Source organism: Bidens hawaiensis, unplaced genomic scaffold (assembly GCF_021521415.1).
Source record: "Bidens hawaiensis isolate Kalapana, Puna unplaced genomic scaffold, B.hawaiensis_p1.1 tig00006805_1, whole genome shotgun sequence".
Taxonomy (NCBI): Eukaryota; Viridiplantae; Streptophyta; class Magnoliopsida; order Asterales; family Asteraceae; genus Bidens; species Bidens hawaiensis.
This window is the reverse complement of record NW_027491464.1, coordinates 1027249-1045465: the sequence shown is the minus strand read 5'-3', so window position 1 is coordinate 1045465 and position 18217 is coordinate 1027249. Positions and strand designations below refer to the sequence as shown.

General features: G+C 35.1%; 2 protein-coding genes across 2 annotated transcripts; both read right to left on the bottom strand.

Annotated features, from left to right (window-relative positions):
* Window positions 1-2120: 2120 nt before the first annotated feature.
* Window positions 2121-3495, bottom strand: LOC143633571 (uncharacterized). The gene is made up of 7 exons (XM_077101846.1): window positions 3348-3495; window positions 3110-3205; window positions 2940-3032; window positions 2697-2840; window positions 2515-2622; window positions 2281-2332; window positions 2121-2207 (listed from the first exon to the last, which is right to left on the bottom strand). Exons 1-7 carry the CDS (start codon window positions 3396-3398, stop codon window positions 2173-2175), a joined length of 579 nt encoding a protein of 192 aa, XP_076957961.1. The 5' UTR covers window positions 3399-3495; the 3' UTR covers window positions 2121-2172.
* A 4008-nt stretch (window positions 3496-7503) lies between these two features.
* On the bottom strand, window positions 7504-12009 carry LOC143633590 (xyloglucan glycosyltransferase 4-like). The gene is made up of 4 exons (XM_077101866.1): window positions 11049-12009; window positions 10651-10959; window positions 9918-10322; window positions 7504-8376 (listed from the first exon to the last, which is right to left on the bottom strand). Exons 1-4 carry the CDS (start codon window positions 11697-11699, stop codon window positions 7741-7743), a joined length of 2001 nt encoding a protein of 666 aa, XP_076957981.1. The 5' UTR covers window positions 11700-12009; the 3' UTR covers window positions 7504-7740.
* Window positions 12010-18217: the final 6208 nt, after the last annotated feature.

Genomic DNA, 18217 nt, shown 5'->3' with positions numbered 1-18217 from the left:
TGCAAATCCCGAAAGACTACACATGTAGTAAGTGTTAAGCGTCATTTAAACCCTAGTTTAAATGTAATGAAGTGTGCGTTATAGATTCAACGATCTTAAAGTTCGAATTTACGGAGTTGAGTTAACGAGGTTAACCTGAAATTGACGATTGTCACACACCCAACTATCGGATGCAAGTTGGCAGGGTTGTCTCCAAGATTTCGAGTGCCCTAATCGGGTACTAAAAAATCGGCCACATTTAAAACAAGATCATTTTTTTTTTTACCAAAATGACCTATTTTAGGTAGTTAACGGATCACGTCCTAACATTTTTCAAAGCAAAATCAGCGCTCAAATTCAATAATCAAAATTCAAAAATAGCATTCGTTCATTCAAGACTAAATTAACTAATTATGTTGCAATAAAGCAAACACATGACTGGCCTTCAGTCTTATTAAAAAAAATAAAAATAAAGACAACACAAGTTCTTTAAGACAACCTTTGATTTACAAATAAAAAAATTTTGAGTAAAGGATTCAAACTCGCGTCAAAAATGGCAGCAACAATCTAGTTTTGAAAAGCCTGTTTCAACCTGTTACACTAAAACAATACTATTGTTTTGTTTGGTTTTGCATATTATATAATATATAACCACGTATATACTTTTTTAAAATAATTATGTGCCCTTTGTCAAGACGGTGCCCTAGACGGTGGCCGAGCCCGTATGGGGTCTAGGCCGGCCCTGAAAGTTGGTAGCAACAATGTTATTGAGCATCAGTGGCCAAATGTTCCTATAATTAGTTATACACAATTGTTACATCTTTAACAAAGGGTTGTAACAGTTTAATGGAATCATTCTAATTATCATTACACAAAAAGAACATTTTATTTTTTTTAAATCATTTTCTGTATTATCCAATTATTAATTTTATGTATCAATGGCATACTTTAATTTGATATTCACGATTCAAAAAGATAGCAAAGACATTCTAAATTCAAAGCTTACAATAATTTGTCTATGGTGTTACAATCGATGATGTAAGCACCATGATTCATGAGGATATCAACGCAATGCTACCATCAAACATAGAGTTTTTACACGTAATACTTTTCCTTTCAACTTTAGTTGATTTTTAAAGAAAATAATAGAAATCGTCACAGTAACATTCTCACATTTTGATCATCAAACAACCCGACACGACATATGAACTCCAGTGTTTAAAAATTAAATTAACGTATTAAAACAGGATAGTAAAATAAATCAGTTAAAACAATGAACTAATTTAAAAGAAAAGAAGACAAATAATATTCTTGGAAGTAGATATAATTACTTATATCCACTTGATCCATTATATATATTTGTTTTAAGGTGTTACGGTCCAATTAAAAATTAAAATATGTCGATCTCCAACGAAATCTAAGCATAAATCTTGATGCTTAAGACATATTGTCCGACCATTTTCAAAACGTAACATGGGGTAATGTTTTCTTATTATTTTATAAGGGATTTTGAGATTCGAAGTTGATTTTGATTCCCTTCATTCACCAAACGTAACTGCATAGGTCAATCGAATATATGCTTACACACTAATGATGCTATACTTAAGTACATCACAATACATATATTTAATAATATACTACATTAACATTTTATACATGATAGTTTTAATAAACTCAATAAACAAACAAACGTATTGGTAAGGTAATGAAGGGTGGATGAGGGAAGACATTACTCTTACAGTGAAACAGATAGATTGATCTAAACATTATTTTAACAAATTCACTAAAGAAAACCTAAAATAAAAATAAAACAGAATTATATTGTTTCATGATATTTACAAATTATGTAAAAAATTAAAAGAGAAATTTTGAAACAAGACAAAACACTTGGATGACTTTAAGCCTATTAGATCCATTTTATATTTCACTAGCGTTTTAAACTTTATCAGATTCGAGGGCGAGTCAAGCTAATCATGACCTACTTGAGCTTGACTTGTTAAAGTTTGACATGGTTCGAGCTCAAGTTTTGAGCTAGAAATCATTTAAAAAACAAATTACTAACAAAAACTTGTGCTCAAAAGAGCAAGGTTGTACAATGCATGCTACTACTAGCCTCATCATTCATCAACACATAACTCATATTTTCAAGCTTGTTGACTAACCACTTTACAAGGGGAAAGTTTGACCTGTCTCCTATTTACTATCAACTTCCTCTTGAATCTCACCATCTGCACACACATAAAAAATTTTAGAAACACTTCAAATCATACAAAAACCATAAAAAAAGCATGTATTTTTTACTCTGAAGATGTACACCTAGGTTGGCCTGAGTGTCAGCTTCTGAGTTGTATGCCTTCAATAATTTACAAAAATAATAATAATAATAATAAAATAAATTAAATCCAATAAAAATATTAAAGAAACATAATTGTATTAAAGAAAAGTGCAGTTAAATATATCTATATATATATATATATAATTACATAATTACTCTACTTGATTCTCACGTTTAGAAAGAAAAGTAGAAAAGCATACCCTTTCAATATGACAGATCTGAAAAGATTGAAACTTCTCCTTAAGCTCCTTTGCCACATTGCACAACTCAGCCATGTTCTGGTTTTTGGTTTTCCACAATCCATTAACCTAATTGTCAAAATTTTGTTCATTAATATATTAAAACATCAATATTGGAAAAAAAATATAAAGAAAATAAATACCTGCATACAAACAAGTTTAGAGTCACCATGCACGCGAGCATGTTTAAATCCTCTATCAAGAGCGTAACGCAACCCTAAAATCACAGCTCGATATTCAGCCACATTATTAGTTGCTACACCAAGACCTTGGCGCAAACGATAAACCTACAAAATTCATGATCACAAAGATTAACGCTGCGAAATATTAATTATTAAACGATAATAAGTATATTTTATTTATTATTTGAGTTGAGTAACTCATACCAGACTTCCATCTACTGCACGTAGAATGACCCCTGCACCAGCCGGTCCCGGGTTACCTTTTGAAGCACCATCAAACTCGATGGCACATGAGATCTGGTAAGCAAGTAGAAAAAAAACACATATTTTAAATTTTAAAAGATTATTACAATTAATGATATAAAAAAACTCACACAATGAGCAGAAACTGGTAAAGCTTCAATAAGGCTTTCGGTTTCAGGAATACTTCTTTGAGAATTTTCTGACAGAGAAGTTGATCCAACATCTTTCTGTACAAAGAAAAATGTTATACACAAATAACAAATCAGAATAAGCATCCAACACACAAAAAGAAAAAAAAAGAATAATATTTTTATTTAATATCTTTCATAAAGACCGTGTAATACAGTACAATTTCCTTTAATGTATTACCTTTATGTTCATATCAACAGGAGCTTTGCTACCAAGGGGTTGCTGAAACATGGAGATAAATGTTATAAACTAAAAACATACTAATATTGAGTCTATATGGATTTCTTGATGCATTGTTCAACATCTACTATTAGATAAATAATAGGAGAAACATGCAAAGGGGTTTAATGTCACTTTCATTTTAAATATGGTGGCAAATCTTAAAAGTTCCTACAACTATGAAGCTACTAAAAGGAAGATAAAGTACCATAACTTAATTCATTTTCTTTTGTTCTTAAGCAACGTGCGTGTACTGTCTGAAAGCAAATGCGCAAGTTTACCATGCAAAAGGGTTGTTAAGTTTTTAATGTTTTTCAAACCTACATTTCTAATATACTTCCATATACATGTTTACACATATGAATACAAAGTTATGCATATGCAGACATATATATTGCATACATATACACAAACAAGACACATACATATATAATGTAAATAGGGGCACGCTCATTACAATCCCAATTGTAACTTTTATGTTGAGAACCACATAAAAACTTGTACCTTTTGCTTTAAATGTTACGCATAAGATGGTTATACTTTTGCCAAACACTGTATACAAGTCTATTATGCAATTCTCATGGTTCTCTACTTAAAATCTACAAGCATATATGTACAATATGTATAAGTTGGCATTGGTGAAACAACAGTTCCATATCTTCTCAAACGCCATATCGAAGTCTTCCCAGTTTTGTATGTCATGAACAAGTAATACTAGAAATAAAAAGTATCAAAAGAATTCAAGTAAGCAAAGTAGTCTAACCTGAAAAGGACAGGGACAAGCTGACCAAAAAATTCACTTTGCAAATTGTCAACACCAACAGAATATACTGCACTACTGAGCCCATGTTTAGCAAGGTACTTCTCGGCAACATTCGATAACCGATAGCCTTTAAACACAGAAACATCTGGACCACACAGCTAAACAACACTCCAAACATTTAATAAATAAAACAATCAAAATTCAACAATTTCATAAGAAAGATTGTTCCCCTTTTCACATTTATTTGTTTTCAATGGACCCTCGATAAAAAAAACTTAACGAATGATGTTTTAGGGCTTTTGATCGACGAGTCAAATTATGTAAAACTTATCTTGAAACAATACTCCAAAGTCCAAACGACTTGAATTTTGTTAATTGGAAGTTTAAACACCCAAATTAAAACACCGTTTCGAGTTAACTTTTACATCAATTAACTCGTATACTCTTTCGTATCAAAAGCCCTAAAACATCAGTTTGAAATTCGGAAGAACCGTTAACTTTTGTTTAACAGGGTCCAACAAAAACAAATAGTTTGAAAAGTGGGACCGGTGGAAGCAATTTTTGAGATGAGATTATTATCGGTTAATCTCCAATTTTCCATTTTATAACATGTGTAAATAATAAATTGCATATAAAAACATACAAAGATAGGGTTGATGTAAATTCAAACAAAGGTTAATTAAGCTGACCAGAGATTGACAATCAGTGAAGCTTCTGTAAACACCAACAATGTCTCCTTTCCTTACGACGTAATACGCGTCTTTCTCGTCCTCCATTGATTGTTGAATGCGGATATCAATAGTTTGCCCTAGTGTATGTGTATGTATCTTACAACTGAAACTGCTGTGTAAGTAGATGAATTGATCAGCTCAAAATTAGCAGTGAATGATATGATATGAGGAGTGCAAGGGTTTTGTTTTGGGTTATTGGCGCCAAAATATCGGACTTATTATTAATGAACCTTTCATTTCCCTTTGGTCCATGGCGAACCACCATGCCCAACTCTCCACCAACTTCGGTTAGGTTAGGTTCGGTTATTAGCATCAATCAAATTAATCAATTAGTTTTTGATTAATTGGCTTGGTTTGTTTGGTTATCTTTTGATTTTCGGTTCAGTTTGGTTAATAATCGAAATTAAATTTCAGCTAAACTTTTTTACTAAATATATGTTTGGTAGTCTCTTAAGGATTCCATTAAAAGACTACATTTGAATCGGTCATAGGTAGTATGTGTTTAGTTGCATTGGCTCATAGCGTCTCTTAATAGCTAAGAGAGTTAAGTTTCAAAAACATGTTGAATCATTCAAAGGTTACCTCTTAATTGTGTGGTGGTGGTGGTGGTGGTGCGGGGGGAGGGGGGGGGGGGGGGGTTGGAATCAATTCGTATAGTTATATATCTCTATTTAATGTATTTATACCATCATTTCATGTATTCTAAGGAGTTGTGTGACAATTAAGTGATGAATCAATTCTAAGAGGTTGATTAAGCACTTAATTGTCACACAACTCCTTAGAATACATTAAATGATGGTATAAATACATTAAATAGAGATATATAACTATACGAATTGATTCCAACCCCACCCCCAACCAACACACACACACACGCACCCACCCCACCACCCCCGGTTGTCCAAGTTTCACCATTGTCTCCATCACTACAACCACCACCGCCAATTACTCAAAATCAAAAACATGGATTAAAACGGACCAAGCTAGTATGATTTGCAACACTTTTTTCTGTAAGATTTATTCAATTATGTACATTATTTAGTTTTTCCAAACATGGTTAAAAGTTTATATTTTATCTTTTATTGAAAACCCGTTTATTACACGGGCACACGAGGTTCTAGTGAGTATCTGAAAAAGTTGAGCATTCAAGCCTCGCCTATCGCTCTATTTGTTTGCCCCCTATGATGGGCTAAACAAGGTTCTCAATGATGGCCCAGAATGGGCTAATAATAAGTTTACAAATTATATCTATCTAAACTGGCTGATTCACATATAAGCTAGGCAAATGGTTTTAAAATATGAAAATCAAATTGCTTATAAATTACATTAATAATAAACAAATCTGAATACATAATAAAATGAACTAACACAAATTAACATGCATAAACAAGCTAAACAAGTTGATGAAAGAACGAGCATAAACGACGTAAATGAATTAACCTAAATAAACATTAACGAAGACATGTGTTTAATTGTTTATATTCATTTGCTTAATTAAATGAACAAAAACTTATGTTTATGTGAACATAATTATCATATAAATAACCTTCAACTGACTGATCGATGTGTTTAAACTTTAAAGGACCACAAACGAGGAACGCTAGAGATTATTGCAACATCTTAAATATGAGATGTTGTAGCCATGTTACGTCCTGCTTACCAAACAATTTTTCTGGTATTTTTAATCTTTTTTATTTCTTTCTAAAATGACACATGTCAGATCTGAACCAAAGTAATACTTTTTAAAACTATAACTTTTTACTGGAACCTAGTTTGACCGGACCCCGTTTTAACACATTAACTAACTCTGCCGACCCAACTGTTTTGGCGATCTTATGTTCTGTTTTGTAGTCATTTTTTGTAAGTTAACTACCTATGGCCCGTTTAGAAATCGCGTAAGCAATCCATCTATTTCACAACTTCCAATCTTATTATTCGAATTCCTGCAATATAGCAAACATAGAATGAATATTTTTCGGGTCCGCTTATTATGTGGCTCCTCTTATCGAATTCAAGAATGTGAATCTTCACATTGTTGTTATGACCTTGCTGGCACAACTTGTAAAGCCACCAATACCTTGTTTCAGTAACCTAGAAGGCATAACTAACTATTACGAATACGTGAAATTTCAGCTCGCGGATCAGAATCTTTTTGAAACTGTAAAGACGAACATCAACAAAAATCCTACCCACACACAAAAGGTAATGGCGTATCAGTTTGGGCCAGCCTTGAGCTCAAACCGAATCTAAAACCAAAAATTTGGCTTATGGAGTTTTGAAAACCTTTTGGTTTCGATTTTTTCGGTTTTAGTTTTCACTGTGGATTTGGTTCACTTTTCGGTTTTAACATCTGGGCTTCAAATTTTGGGCTGACAAAAGAATCCCAAAATAATAAAACTGGGCCTCACTTTGGGTTTTGGTTGAGAGCAAACCTGACTGAATATCGAGTTTTTGAAAAACATAAACCGAATCATCAGTTTTTTATTGGGTTTGAATATTTCGATTCGGTTACATCACTTATTCCAGTTTAGGACCGGTTATATTTTGGTTTCGTGCACACCCTAAATTATGCATGTTCACACTTGCAGCAACAACCAGACCATCTCTCTTGGACATTACAACGAACACGAAATGAATGTTTATATAATCACTGTTTAAGTTAAGTATCAACTGCTATTAACCGAACAACGAATTTAAGAATCAAGAACACTTATAATTATTTATACAACAAAACCAAAAAATTCAACTCACATATCATATCCTTTCACGTATATCGTTCTATATCCAACGCGATAATCCCCTTATTAAATCATCCGTATGTACCGACACTAAATCCACGTAATCCAAAACCGACCCGACTTCAATTTACCTGCTCCCCGATCAAGTCCAGCCCGACAACAAGAAACGACAAGCCTTGAAACAACAAGAAATAGAAATGAATCCCATGAGCCGATAAAAGACTTCTCGCTGCAGCAGTAAGTAGCAAAAATGCAAGTGCGAGTTCCCTCCGATAAATCTTGTTTTTCTTCTTATTGTTATTATCGATGGCTGGAGCTTCCTTCAACTTCCCGAGCATTTCAAGCCCGGATTCAGACAACCGTCGTTGAATCTTGTCCTCGCCTTTTGACTCTCGTTCTGCAAACGCCAACAGGTCTGATTCTGATGACCGACCAGTTTTCTTGGTGACAACCCATTCGTATGCGCTTCCGAGCTGGAACAGGCCCGAGATCATGGCGTTAAATTTGGTTACTGACATTGTGTTTTCGAATAATAGGTATGGCATTAGGAATGGGAATGATTTGGGTGATGGGAGGATGTTTAATACTGACATTGTGACCGGGACGTAACAGATGACCCAGATTGGTAACTCGGCTTCGGGTATGAACATTGTTAGTGGTAGGATCACGCAGAAGAGAGTGAAGGAGTAGAAGGGTAGGATCATTTTTCGGAGGAGGAAGAATAAGAAGATCAAGTTAATCTTTTTCCATTTGGATATCTGCAAGAACATCAAAAGTTGAATAATTTTTCAAGATTTTGAAAAGGGTGTGCAAGAAATCGAAATAATGAACTCATTAGTGAAGTGATAGACATAAGAGAACCGAACCTAACCCAAAACCAACGGTTTGGTTTTGCATATGAAAACCGAAATTTAATTTGATCATTTAATCATTAATCAATTAAAAGAAATTTAGGCCCGAAGTTTCAGGCTCACTTTCATTATTTTGGCATATTTTTTCAGCGCAAAAAATCCAAGCTCACGTGGCAAAACTGAAAAAAATGAAACTGAGTCGAACCCACTGTGAAAACATAATCGAACAGCAGCATCAGCATCAGCATCATACTCAGTATATCCCACCAATAGCAAAGCTATGGTAGGGTCTAAGGAGGGTAAGATGTAGACAGCCTTACCTCTATCCCATAGGGATAGAGAGGCTGCTTCCGGTGAGACCCCCGGCTCGATAGTAGTTTCAAAAACCACATAGATATTAAACAATTAAACAAACAAACTCTAGAACAGTATGCTAGGGCTAAGTTAGATTCCGAAAAATCTCCCAATTTTAATCCCTAAAACGGAAAATCATATTCTAAAACAGAAATACAACATTTTACCTTGTTCGCATGAAAATTGTTGATAATACCAATCTCAGAGATCAATTTAGGATCATATTCATCAGCTAAAAGAAAACTGTAACACATAATTAATAAGAAAAACCTAATGAAGCTTGTAAAGTAGAGTCACCACCAATGATGGTTACAAAAAGCACAAGAGATTAAACAAACAAAGAAAGAAACCCTAGCCTAGAAGAGTAAAAGATGGCAGGGGTAAGTTAGAATAATAAATATTCTAAAAGCACAATTATATATATAACATTCCACCACTGCTCAATTGCTAACCCTAGAGCATCAGAAATTGATCAACATTTTGCAGAATTGAAAATGTGAGGAGGAAAAGTAATTTGAAAGATGAAAATTGGATAACCTAAAATAATAAAATTAGGTAACGAGAAACGGAGGAAGAGTAAATGAAGAGGAACTTATGGATCTATCTAGGTCAACAATATGATTGAAATGTTGAAGAATTATTGAGGGTTTAATGAAGATTCAATCGAATCGAAGAATAATAATAATAATAATAATAATAATAATAATAATAATAATAATGGCGGGATGAATGAAACAAACCAACCGTTCGTTCGTCGTTGGAATATTATTATTAGTATTATATTTAGGTTTTGAAAACATAATCGAACGATTTTTATAAACTCAAAAACCAAATTTGACTTAAATTAGGTGAGGCCAGTGAAACATACATGAACCTTTGATACTGTTTACTGTGATTATTTATTTTCAATGTGACTTAAATTGATCAGTTATGAAACTTGAGTATCATTTACTGAATTTTTCACCTCATGTTTAAAACAAAACAAATAAAAAAAACTTTAGAAAACTTATTAGTTGTTGAATTTAGAAGAAAAAAAAGAATTAATGATTTCAGTGAAACAGTTGGAAACTTAAAGGTGGTTAAATTTAACAAACCTTGGAAGAAAGGATTGCAGGGAGGCAGAGTCGAAACAACTGCATCGGGCCCGAATGCCATCGATGTTGTTGTTTCTTATAAGCTTCATAAGACTCGGGCAACTCACAAAGAACTCGCACATCATTAAGATAAATAAACTTCCAACCGTTCAAATGTGCTCTAACCGCAATATCCATATCTTCAACTGTTGTCCTTTCAAGCCACCCACCTGATTCTTCCAATGCTTTAATCCTCCACACGCCCGCAGTCCCATTGAACCCAAAGAAGTTGAGAAAGTGACCGTTCACTTGCTGCTCCACTTCAAAATGAAAACACAAGTTGATGTTTTGTAGCCTCGTGAGTAAGTTTTCATCTTTGTTCACAAATGACCACCTCGCTTGAACCAGACCCAAGTCGGGTTTCCCCTAAAACCACACGAAAATTACAAATCTTTAGACAATGTACAATGTACCAAAAATTACAGCCTTGACCAAAAGTTATAAAGTTCTTGTGAATCAATGTACCAAAAATAACAATAGTAAACAAAACTTGTGAAAAGTGAAAATAATTAACCTTTAAATGATTTTACTTAATCATCAAGAAGGAAAAATAATACAAAATAAAATAAAAGGTGAACTAGTTGCTCAATATAGAGTGTGTGTGCATATCATACAGCACACCTATTATCAATTATTGGTGAGAGGTACATACACAGATAGTAGATTAGGTTAGTAAGTTAGTTAAGTTTGTTACCTTAAAGTGAGGAACTGTGAGTTTAAGGAAATCAGGATTAGGCTGAAAATCTGCATCCAAGATGGCAACAAACTCATAGTTTTTAACATAATCACAACACATAGCTGAATGAAGATTGCCAGCTTTATATCCTGTCCTAACAAATCTGTGTCGGTAGATTATATTCACCCCTTTTTCCTTCCATAAATCCACTTCATTTCTTATCAAAATCTGTAATATTTCATCACTTGAGTCATCCAACACTTGAATCAAGATCCTATCTTTTGGCCAGTCTAACTGGCAAGCAGCTGCAATTGATTGTTGGTACACCTTCAATATTAACAAAAAAATATTAGCAAAAAAAAAAATTAAACAAAAATTTATTTTTTTCATATATTAAGAGATTTGGTAATTGGTACCTCTCTTTCATTGCACATGGGGATCTGAACAAGAACCATAGGGAAAGTGGCAGGATCTTCAAGATCAACACTTTGATCATGAATGTCAATCATTGGCTTAATTTTCTTGAACTTGATCCAAAAGAATCCAATCCCAAGTATGAATCTATCAAGAGACTGGATCAAGAACAGTAAGACACAAAACTGTGACAGCATAGTGACAGATGGAGCAATATAGTCAGCTCTGAATGAAATCCAACCCATGTAAGACAAGTGTAAAAGCCCCATGGCTTCATTAGGGATAAAATTCAAACTCAAATCCCAGTTTTGAAAATAAGCAAAGACTTCAACCACCAACGCAATAACAGAAATGACAAGAAAGGCCCTTATGAATCTGTACATGATTCTTTCTTTGTACTTGACTTCATCTTTGATTGAATCTGATAAAGCAATCCTTTTTTTAACAGATTTGATTGTTTTGGAAAACCCCATTGTTAGCCATGGAAAGAAAGATAGGATTCTTTGAGCTTTGAGTAAAAGCAGCCAAGAAAACTGCTTTGTGCTTGCTGTTTTCTGCTTTTCAAGAAACACAGGTGTTTCAGAATCATTAACTTCTACTAAAGAGATGCTGCTTGATTTGTCAAGTGTGACTACCACAGAGCTTGGTGCCATTTTCTTGAAGTGAAATTCACAATACCCAGATGGGGTTTTGCAAGATTGGTGAAAAAGATGAGATTTTTATGTTAAAGATTGAAGACCCATGAAGCAATTAGAGGGTTTTATGGTAAAAAAAAACTGGATCTTGATGACTTAAGTATGACAGGATGGAATATGGAGAAGTTGACTAGTCAAAGTATGTATTTTTAGTGAGAGATGTGTTTGTTGTGTGTAAAATGGAAGGTTCAAGGAGATGGGATTTGAAGCCTGCAAAAGAGTTTAAATGTGGAAGAGTGAGGAAGATGCCACGGAGTTTGGGTCAACTCTCTCTATCTTGGTCTAAAATAAATCATGATTCATGTTCTACGACATATATAATATGTAAATTTAGGTTCATTATTACAAATATAGAAGAGCTTTATATTTAGAGGGATATTTTTTTATTTTATTTTGAGATTTTTTATTTTATTCGAAGATCAACATAAAAATAAACTTAAAAACTAAAGATGTTAAAGTATTTTTCTTAATGATACATAGATTTTCAAAGTTAATACACCATAACTTGCCTTTTTCAGAATTTAAACATTTAACCTTTTAAAGTTTTGATTATGAGGCACACATCTTAACTACCGGAATCCTGTGTCTCATTGTGGACATGTAAAACATCTTTAGTAACTAGTTGCGTGCCCGCGCGATGCGGCGAGGTTGCACGCAAACATGACATCGGATGCGTAACCGGTGTTACCGCGTCTGTATGTGCGTAACTTAACAATAATATGCGCGTAACACGACGATAGTATGCTCGTATTGCGGGATTTAAATCTTAACCGGTGTTAGTAAGAACGGCACGCAACGATTGTGCACGCTCAACCAGGTGTTGGTGCGCACGTAACACTACATTGAACTCGTTTTGACCCGCAACCCGTTCCGCTTAACAATGTTCTAACCGAAATCCGTTATGACTTGACCCCTTTCAACCCAAACTCGTCACGACCCAAACCAAATTAACCTTTTTGTATCGACTCATTCCAACCTTAACCTTTTAGACACATGACCCGAACGACCGAAACCGCCCGATTCGTTTGTCGGTCTTTAATGGTAATCACGTAAAACGTTTAGTTTTTAAAATGAAAAAACTATAGCAATACCATACTCAAATTAAAGAGAATAAAATACTCGTTTTTATAGTATAATGTTTTTAAAAAAATATTAACGTGTGAAAAAGTTATAAACGTTTAAACGTCGTCGGGGTAGTTGGTTTAAAATAAGGGGTATATATGTAACTATTATATAAATTAACAAAATGCGATTAAAGTTAATGGATCAAACTTGTAATTATTTTTTTATAATTTAAAAAAAAAACCGCACATGATTTTGGTTATGCTAAAAGACAAAATTGTCAAAATACAAAATTGCCCCTAAAATGCCTTAATCTTGTGCATTGTAGTTTGTACTAAAAGCAACAAGTTTGGTACCTCTTAAAAATTAAAAGGTCCCTCACTCATACTTTATATATAGTATAGATATAGATAAGAGTGAAAAATAAGATTTTTAAGAAACTTGACTATAAACATTTTTTCTAAAATTAGTATACCTTTTTTTCTTCAATATTGTCATTTACAAATCCCAACTTACATGTATAAAAAGTACTCCATCCTAAGTAGCCTTGAAATCTCAATAATAGCTTAATCAATCGAGCGAAAAAGAAACAATCGGAGTGTAAGGAGTATATTGAAGTGAAAAAGCAAGTACGCGAGGCGACCGACGAGTTCTTAGAGAAACAAACAAAGATGATAAGCACGGTTATGTATGACAATAAGATGAAGGTCTTTACTTGCCCCCCACTACTAATTCACCGGTGAAATGTTGGAAGCGACTCTAGATCGAAAACGCCAAGTAAGGAAAAGTTATGATTAGACATAACTTTTACATTCTTCATGCATGGGTTTGTAATATTTATTTTTAAATATTAATTGAATGTTTTTATTTAAAAATGTTAATATGGTTTTATATGTAATATTTGGTTTTATACAAAAAAAAATAAATAAAAAAAAAATTTGGGGTAGTTGATTAGTGGAGTGCCCCCTTATGTTTAAGTGAATTATGGACCTATGGTAGTATATGAGGTGTCATCATGAGATTTGTGGGTATTAGGGTAACTTAGCAGAGCACCCCTCCCTTATAATTTTAGTTTACCCAAGCATCAAGCTTGATTTCCAGCTTAACCACATGCTCGAACTCTATAAAGGCACGTCTTAACTGAGCTTGATTTCAAGTTAAACGTAAGTAACTCAGTAAATCTCTTGGCATATTTACAACACTAACTTTAACTTTATTTAGTTATACGTGTAATTTTTAACTTGATTATTGTATTATGTTGATCTAGTTAAAGCCTTAATCTCCTTGGAATCCAATGAGTGGGAGCGGCATGACAACTCAAGGCACATGTGGAATCACGGTGCCAAGCGGTATAATCACCCCACCTCCTAGTGGTGTTTCATTTCACGCATATAAAGGGTTGTTTGGTAGCCTCTTTACAGTTATTAAGAGGCTATCTTTAAGAGGTAACCTTAAGTCTGAATGGTTAAGAGGCTATCTCTTAATGATTACATCTTAACCATTGGGCTGTTTGGTTCATTCAGATCTGAATGAGTCAGATCTGAATGAGTCTCTGTCCCATTCAGCAGCAACAATAAGTCTTAATGATTCAGACATAATTTTAACCATTCAGATATTTTTCTGTTTGGAATCAAACAGTCGAAAGAATGAATGAATCAGATGTTTACATCTAAATGATTCCATTCAGATGTAAACAAACAGCCCCTTAAGACTACTTTTTAATCATTAAAAAGTCTTTTTATGAACCACTAAAACAAATCATCAAATTTGAAGTTCAAATTTCCACTTTCTCGAGTCAAACTTGAAAAACAAACAACATAGATAAACATAAAAAGTTTATTACGATTTGAAGTTTTAGAAACCACTATATATAACCTTATTTCCTATATAGATAGCGGGGGGTCTTTTCAAATCCATTTTGTTCCACCAAAACTTAATTGTTTCTTTATTTCGTTTCTCTTTCAATATTTTTTTTTGTCTAACACCTTTTCTACAATTATTGTTCAAAATAATCATTAAGATTTGAAGTTGCAAATTGCAATAAAAACTTTATCGGCATTGTGCCATTGGGGTGCCTTTGTTATATCCATATTGTCCAACCTAAAAACTTGCTACTTTTTAAACCTTTTCTTTTTTACTCATAGCTTTTTTTCTTTTAAATTTTAAAACATTTGTTAGAGCATTCTCAAAGTCTCATTGCGAGCTATGCGGATGACGAATGTCGAATGATGGAGGGTGGCGGACTATAACACACTAACTTTGCATTGCGGGGGTCTTTATTCATGGGCATTTTTTGGGTATGGTTCGTAGGAATGAATAATAACAAGTCATAAGACATGGAAATAATAATTATGAATGAAATAAATGCAAAAAATAATAAGGTGAATAATAGTGTTGCATCATGTCCTTGAGTGAAGACACAATTATGTTAAAGTGTCTGCTTTTATTATAATTACGAATTTACAAAATAGTAATTACATAATACTAAATTATTACGAGAGAGAAAGAAACTAATGTAAATCTTTTAACTTTTCTGTCCATGATATTTTTTTAAAAAAATTGTCCATTTTACATACAATTATATATGCTCATGCACATAAAAACAATCAAACAAACATTTCCATATGATTCTTTTTTCACTTTTAACCTGTTTATATACACATCACCTATGCACGTCCAAGTTATTAGCTTCATCCTATTTGTTCTATTTGGTGTTACACGCATATTCTCTCCAAATGTTTATTACTTTTTAAGGGTTGATGTCTAATACTACTAAATAATTGTCAAAGTCTAAGTGAAAGTACACTTTTGAATTAAATATTACTACAATATTTAAATCACCGGCAAACAATAGTTGGTTTTTAAAGCGTGGTTTTTGTGTCTGACGCGCTGAGCAAAGCAAAGTCCAGTTGAGTTTATAGTCAAGAAATGCTAACCAACCAACCAACGCGCAAACCGAACCATCAATTGCGGCCAATCACTAAATAATATAATATAATATAATATAATATAAGTTTTCAGTTTTTATTTCACAGCAACATAACGGTATGGTACTATGGCATATACAAGGTCCAAAACGGAAGAGCATTAACTCAATCTAGCCAGGAAGGACCACGCTAAACCTAAAGAAAAGCATGAAGACAAGACGGAGACATAAAGGTGCAAATATTGGTTGGCCGGTTTTGAAAATATCTATCACCGATTGTAATTGGTTATTTGTTAAACATTAAAAACACGTTATGAAGAAACGTGGATCGACTCACTGGTAGACGATCTACTTTCCTCGGGTGTGATTATGCTATTTCACCGATGGTTCTCTGGGATCTGGATTCTTCCACCTACAAAATGAACAGCACCGTAAACTTACCCCTCAGAAAGGGACAGAGGGGTCCTCTTTGGGGTAACCCTCCGGTGTGAGAATAAGAGTTTGTAGGAGAAGATAATATGAGAGTAAGGAAAATGGAGTGTATTGCTTAATATAGCTGAATACTGTGTAATTAGATGTCCCTCTCCTTGTGGAGTTGATGTTGTATTTATAGTGCTAGGGTTTCCAATGATTGGGCTCAGACCCAATTAGGGCCTTTTTGGCCTCCTCCTATTGCTTCGCGCCACGTGTCCTTGGGACACCTGGTGCTTTTTCATTGGTTATTGCACATAGGTTTTGCTGAGTTGTCCACCTTTCATTGGCAGCTGTCAACATCAGCATATTCTTATTCCTTAAAAATATACATTCTGGAAGGTTGTCTGACGTGCACAATCAAGGTTGCCCTAATCCTGATTTGGATAAGGACGAGGTTGATTATGTGCATGTGTGAAATGCGCCTATCCTGAGGATGCGCGAGGTCTTCTCTTTATTCTCACGCGCAGATGTTTCATGCGCGGATGTGATATGCACAAGCATGTGATATGCGCCACGCGCGGATGTGCCACGCGCAGATGTGATATGCGTGAGCATGTGATACGCGTGAGCATATGTGATGCCTGAGCATATGTGATGCTTGAGCGTATGTGATATGCGTGAGCATGTGATACGCGTGAGCATATGTGATGCCTGAGCATATGTGATGCCTGAGCATGTGATGCATGAGTATATGTAATATGCGTGAGCATATGTGATATGCGCCATGCGTATAGGTTTTGGCTTTGCGCCTTCATAATGTCTTGATTTCAAGCGTCTTGTCTATATCTTGTGGGTTGACCCGCCTCGCTCGGTGTTGAGGCGGGTACATACCTCTTCAAGCCCCCCCAGTCTAATGTGTGTCTTGTCTCGCGCGAGCGAGGTAAGATAGATATTAGACTTAATAGTTTGCTCTTTTAGTAGGGGTTTGTCTTTTTCTTCTTATTACTCATCGTTGCACGAAATTCTATCCTTTTTGTTGAAAACGAATCGTCCCTGTACGTGGTTGGTTGTTGCTGACATGCGTCAGTGATGGAGACGTGTCAGACCTTTCGTGTGCTCGAGGTGCTACAGTTGCCTTTTATGTCCCCTCACATAGTGTCAGGAACACGTGTCGCGCTCGCGTTGGTCCGTACCTGCGAGTGGTGGCGCGTGAACTCTGGCAGCACCTGTATAGTTTCTTTTCGTGTCCCCTCACACAGTGTCAGGGACACGTGTCGCGCTCGCGTTGGCTTACACCTGCGAGTGGGGGCGCGTGAAGTCCGATCAGCACCAATTTTTCTCTCTCCTGGGCCTATAAAAGCCAGCCCTTTTGAGTTTTTTATCCTTCATCTTCTTTGTTGTTTATTCAGAGCTTTTCTTTCTATTCCGATTGTCTATCTTCTGCTTCCAGATCTCTGTTCTTCAGAAGCATCCTTTGTCCGATTTTACAGTTGTATGTCTGATAGCTCAGACAACACAACCTCCCCCAGCCATCGCCGTGTGAAATCATTAGTAATGTCTACGTTGAAGAAGACCGGCAAGGGGAAGAGGGCTGCTGAGGCCTCATCGGAGGACGTGGGGAAAACCAAGGCAGTGAAGAAGTGGGATGAGATCCCCTGTAAACTGAGGCAGTCTGACTTTGACAGCCTTATCGCCTCTCAGGGTTTTCTCCCTGAGTATGGCTGCATGCTGCCGGCGGCCGGGCAAACGGCGGCGGACCCGCCCACCGGCTATATATCCCTTTATTGCCATTTTTTCACCCACTGCAACCTTCGTCTCCCGATGACAAGGTTTGTGGGTGCGCTGCTTAAGTTTTATGGGATTCATATATCCCAAGTCCATCCGTTTGGACTCGTGCGCATGACTCATTTTGAGTTCATGTGCAAATCTCAGCGCGAGGAGCCCACCCCTCGGCGCTTTCAGTTTTTTTATAAGCCCAAGATCCAAGATTCTTGGTTCTCATTTATTCCTCGCAGTCAGAAGGTCAAGTGCTGCACTGTTTCATTCAAGAGCCTTCATGACTGGTCCGAGAGAT

What these genes read in the sequence shown, in the direction of transcription:
- LOC143633590 (XM_077101866.1), bottom strand. Translation starts at nt 11,699, where the DNA reads ATGGCACCAAGCTCTGTGGTAGTCACACTTGACAAATCAAGCAGCATC. An exon ending in CCATGTGCAATGAAAGAGAG is followed by an intron (nt 10,960 to 11,048) that starts GTACCAATTACC and finishes TTAATATTGAAG; the next exon opens with GTGTACCAACAATCAATTGC. An exon ending in CTGCAATCCTTTCTTCCAAG is followed by an intron (nt 8,377 to 9,917) that starts GTTTGTTAAATT and finishes ATGTTCTTGCAG; the next exon opens with ATATCCAAATGGAAAAAGAT.
- LOC143633571 (XM_077101846.1), bottom strand. Translation starts at nt 3,398, where the DNA reads ATGTTTCAGCAACCCCTTGGTAGCAAAGCTCCTGTTGATATGAACATA. An exon ending in GTGCAGTAGATGGAAGTCTG is followed by an intron (nt 2,841 to 2,939) that starts GTATGAGTTACT and finishes TGAATTTTGTAG; the next exon opens with GTTTATCGTTTGCGCCAAGG. An exon ending in CTAAACTTGTTTGTATGCAG is followed by an intron (nt 2,623 to 2,696) that starts GTATTTATTTTC and finishes TTTGACAATTAG; the next exon opens with GTTAATGGATTGTGGAAAAC.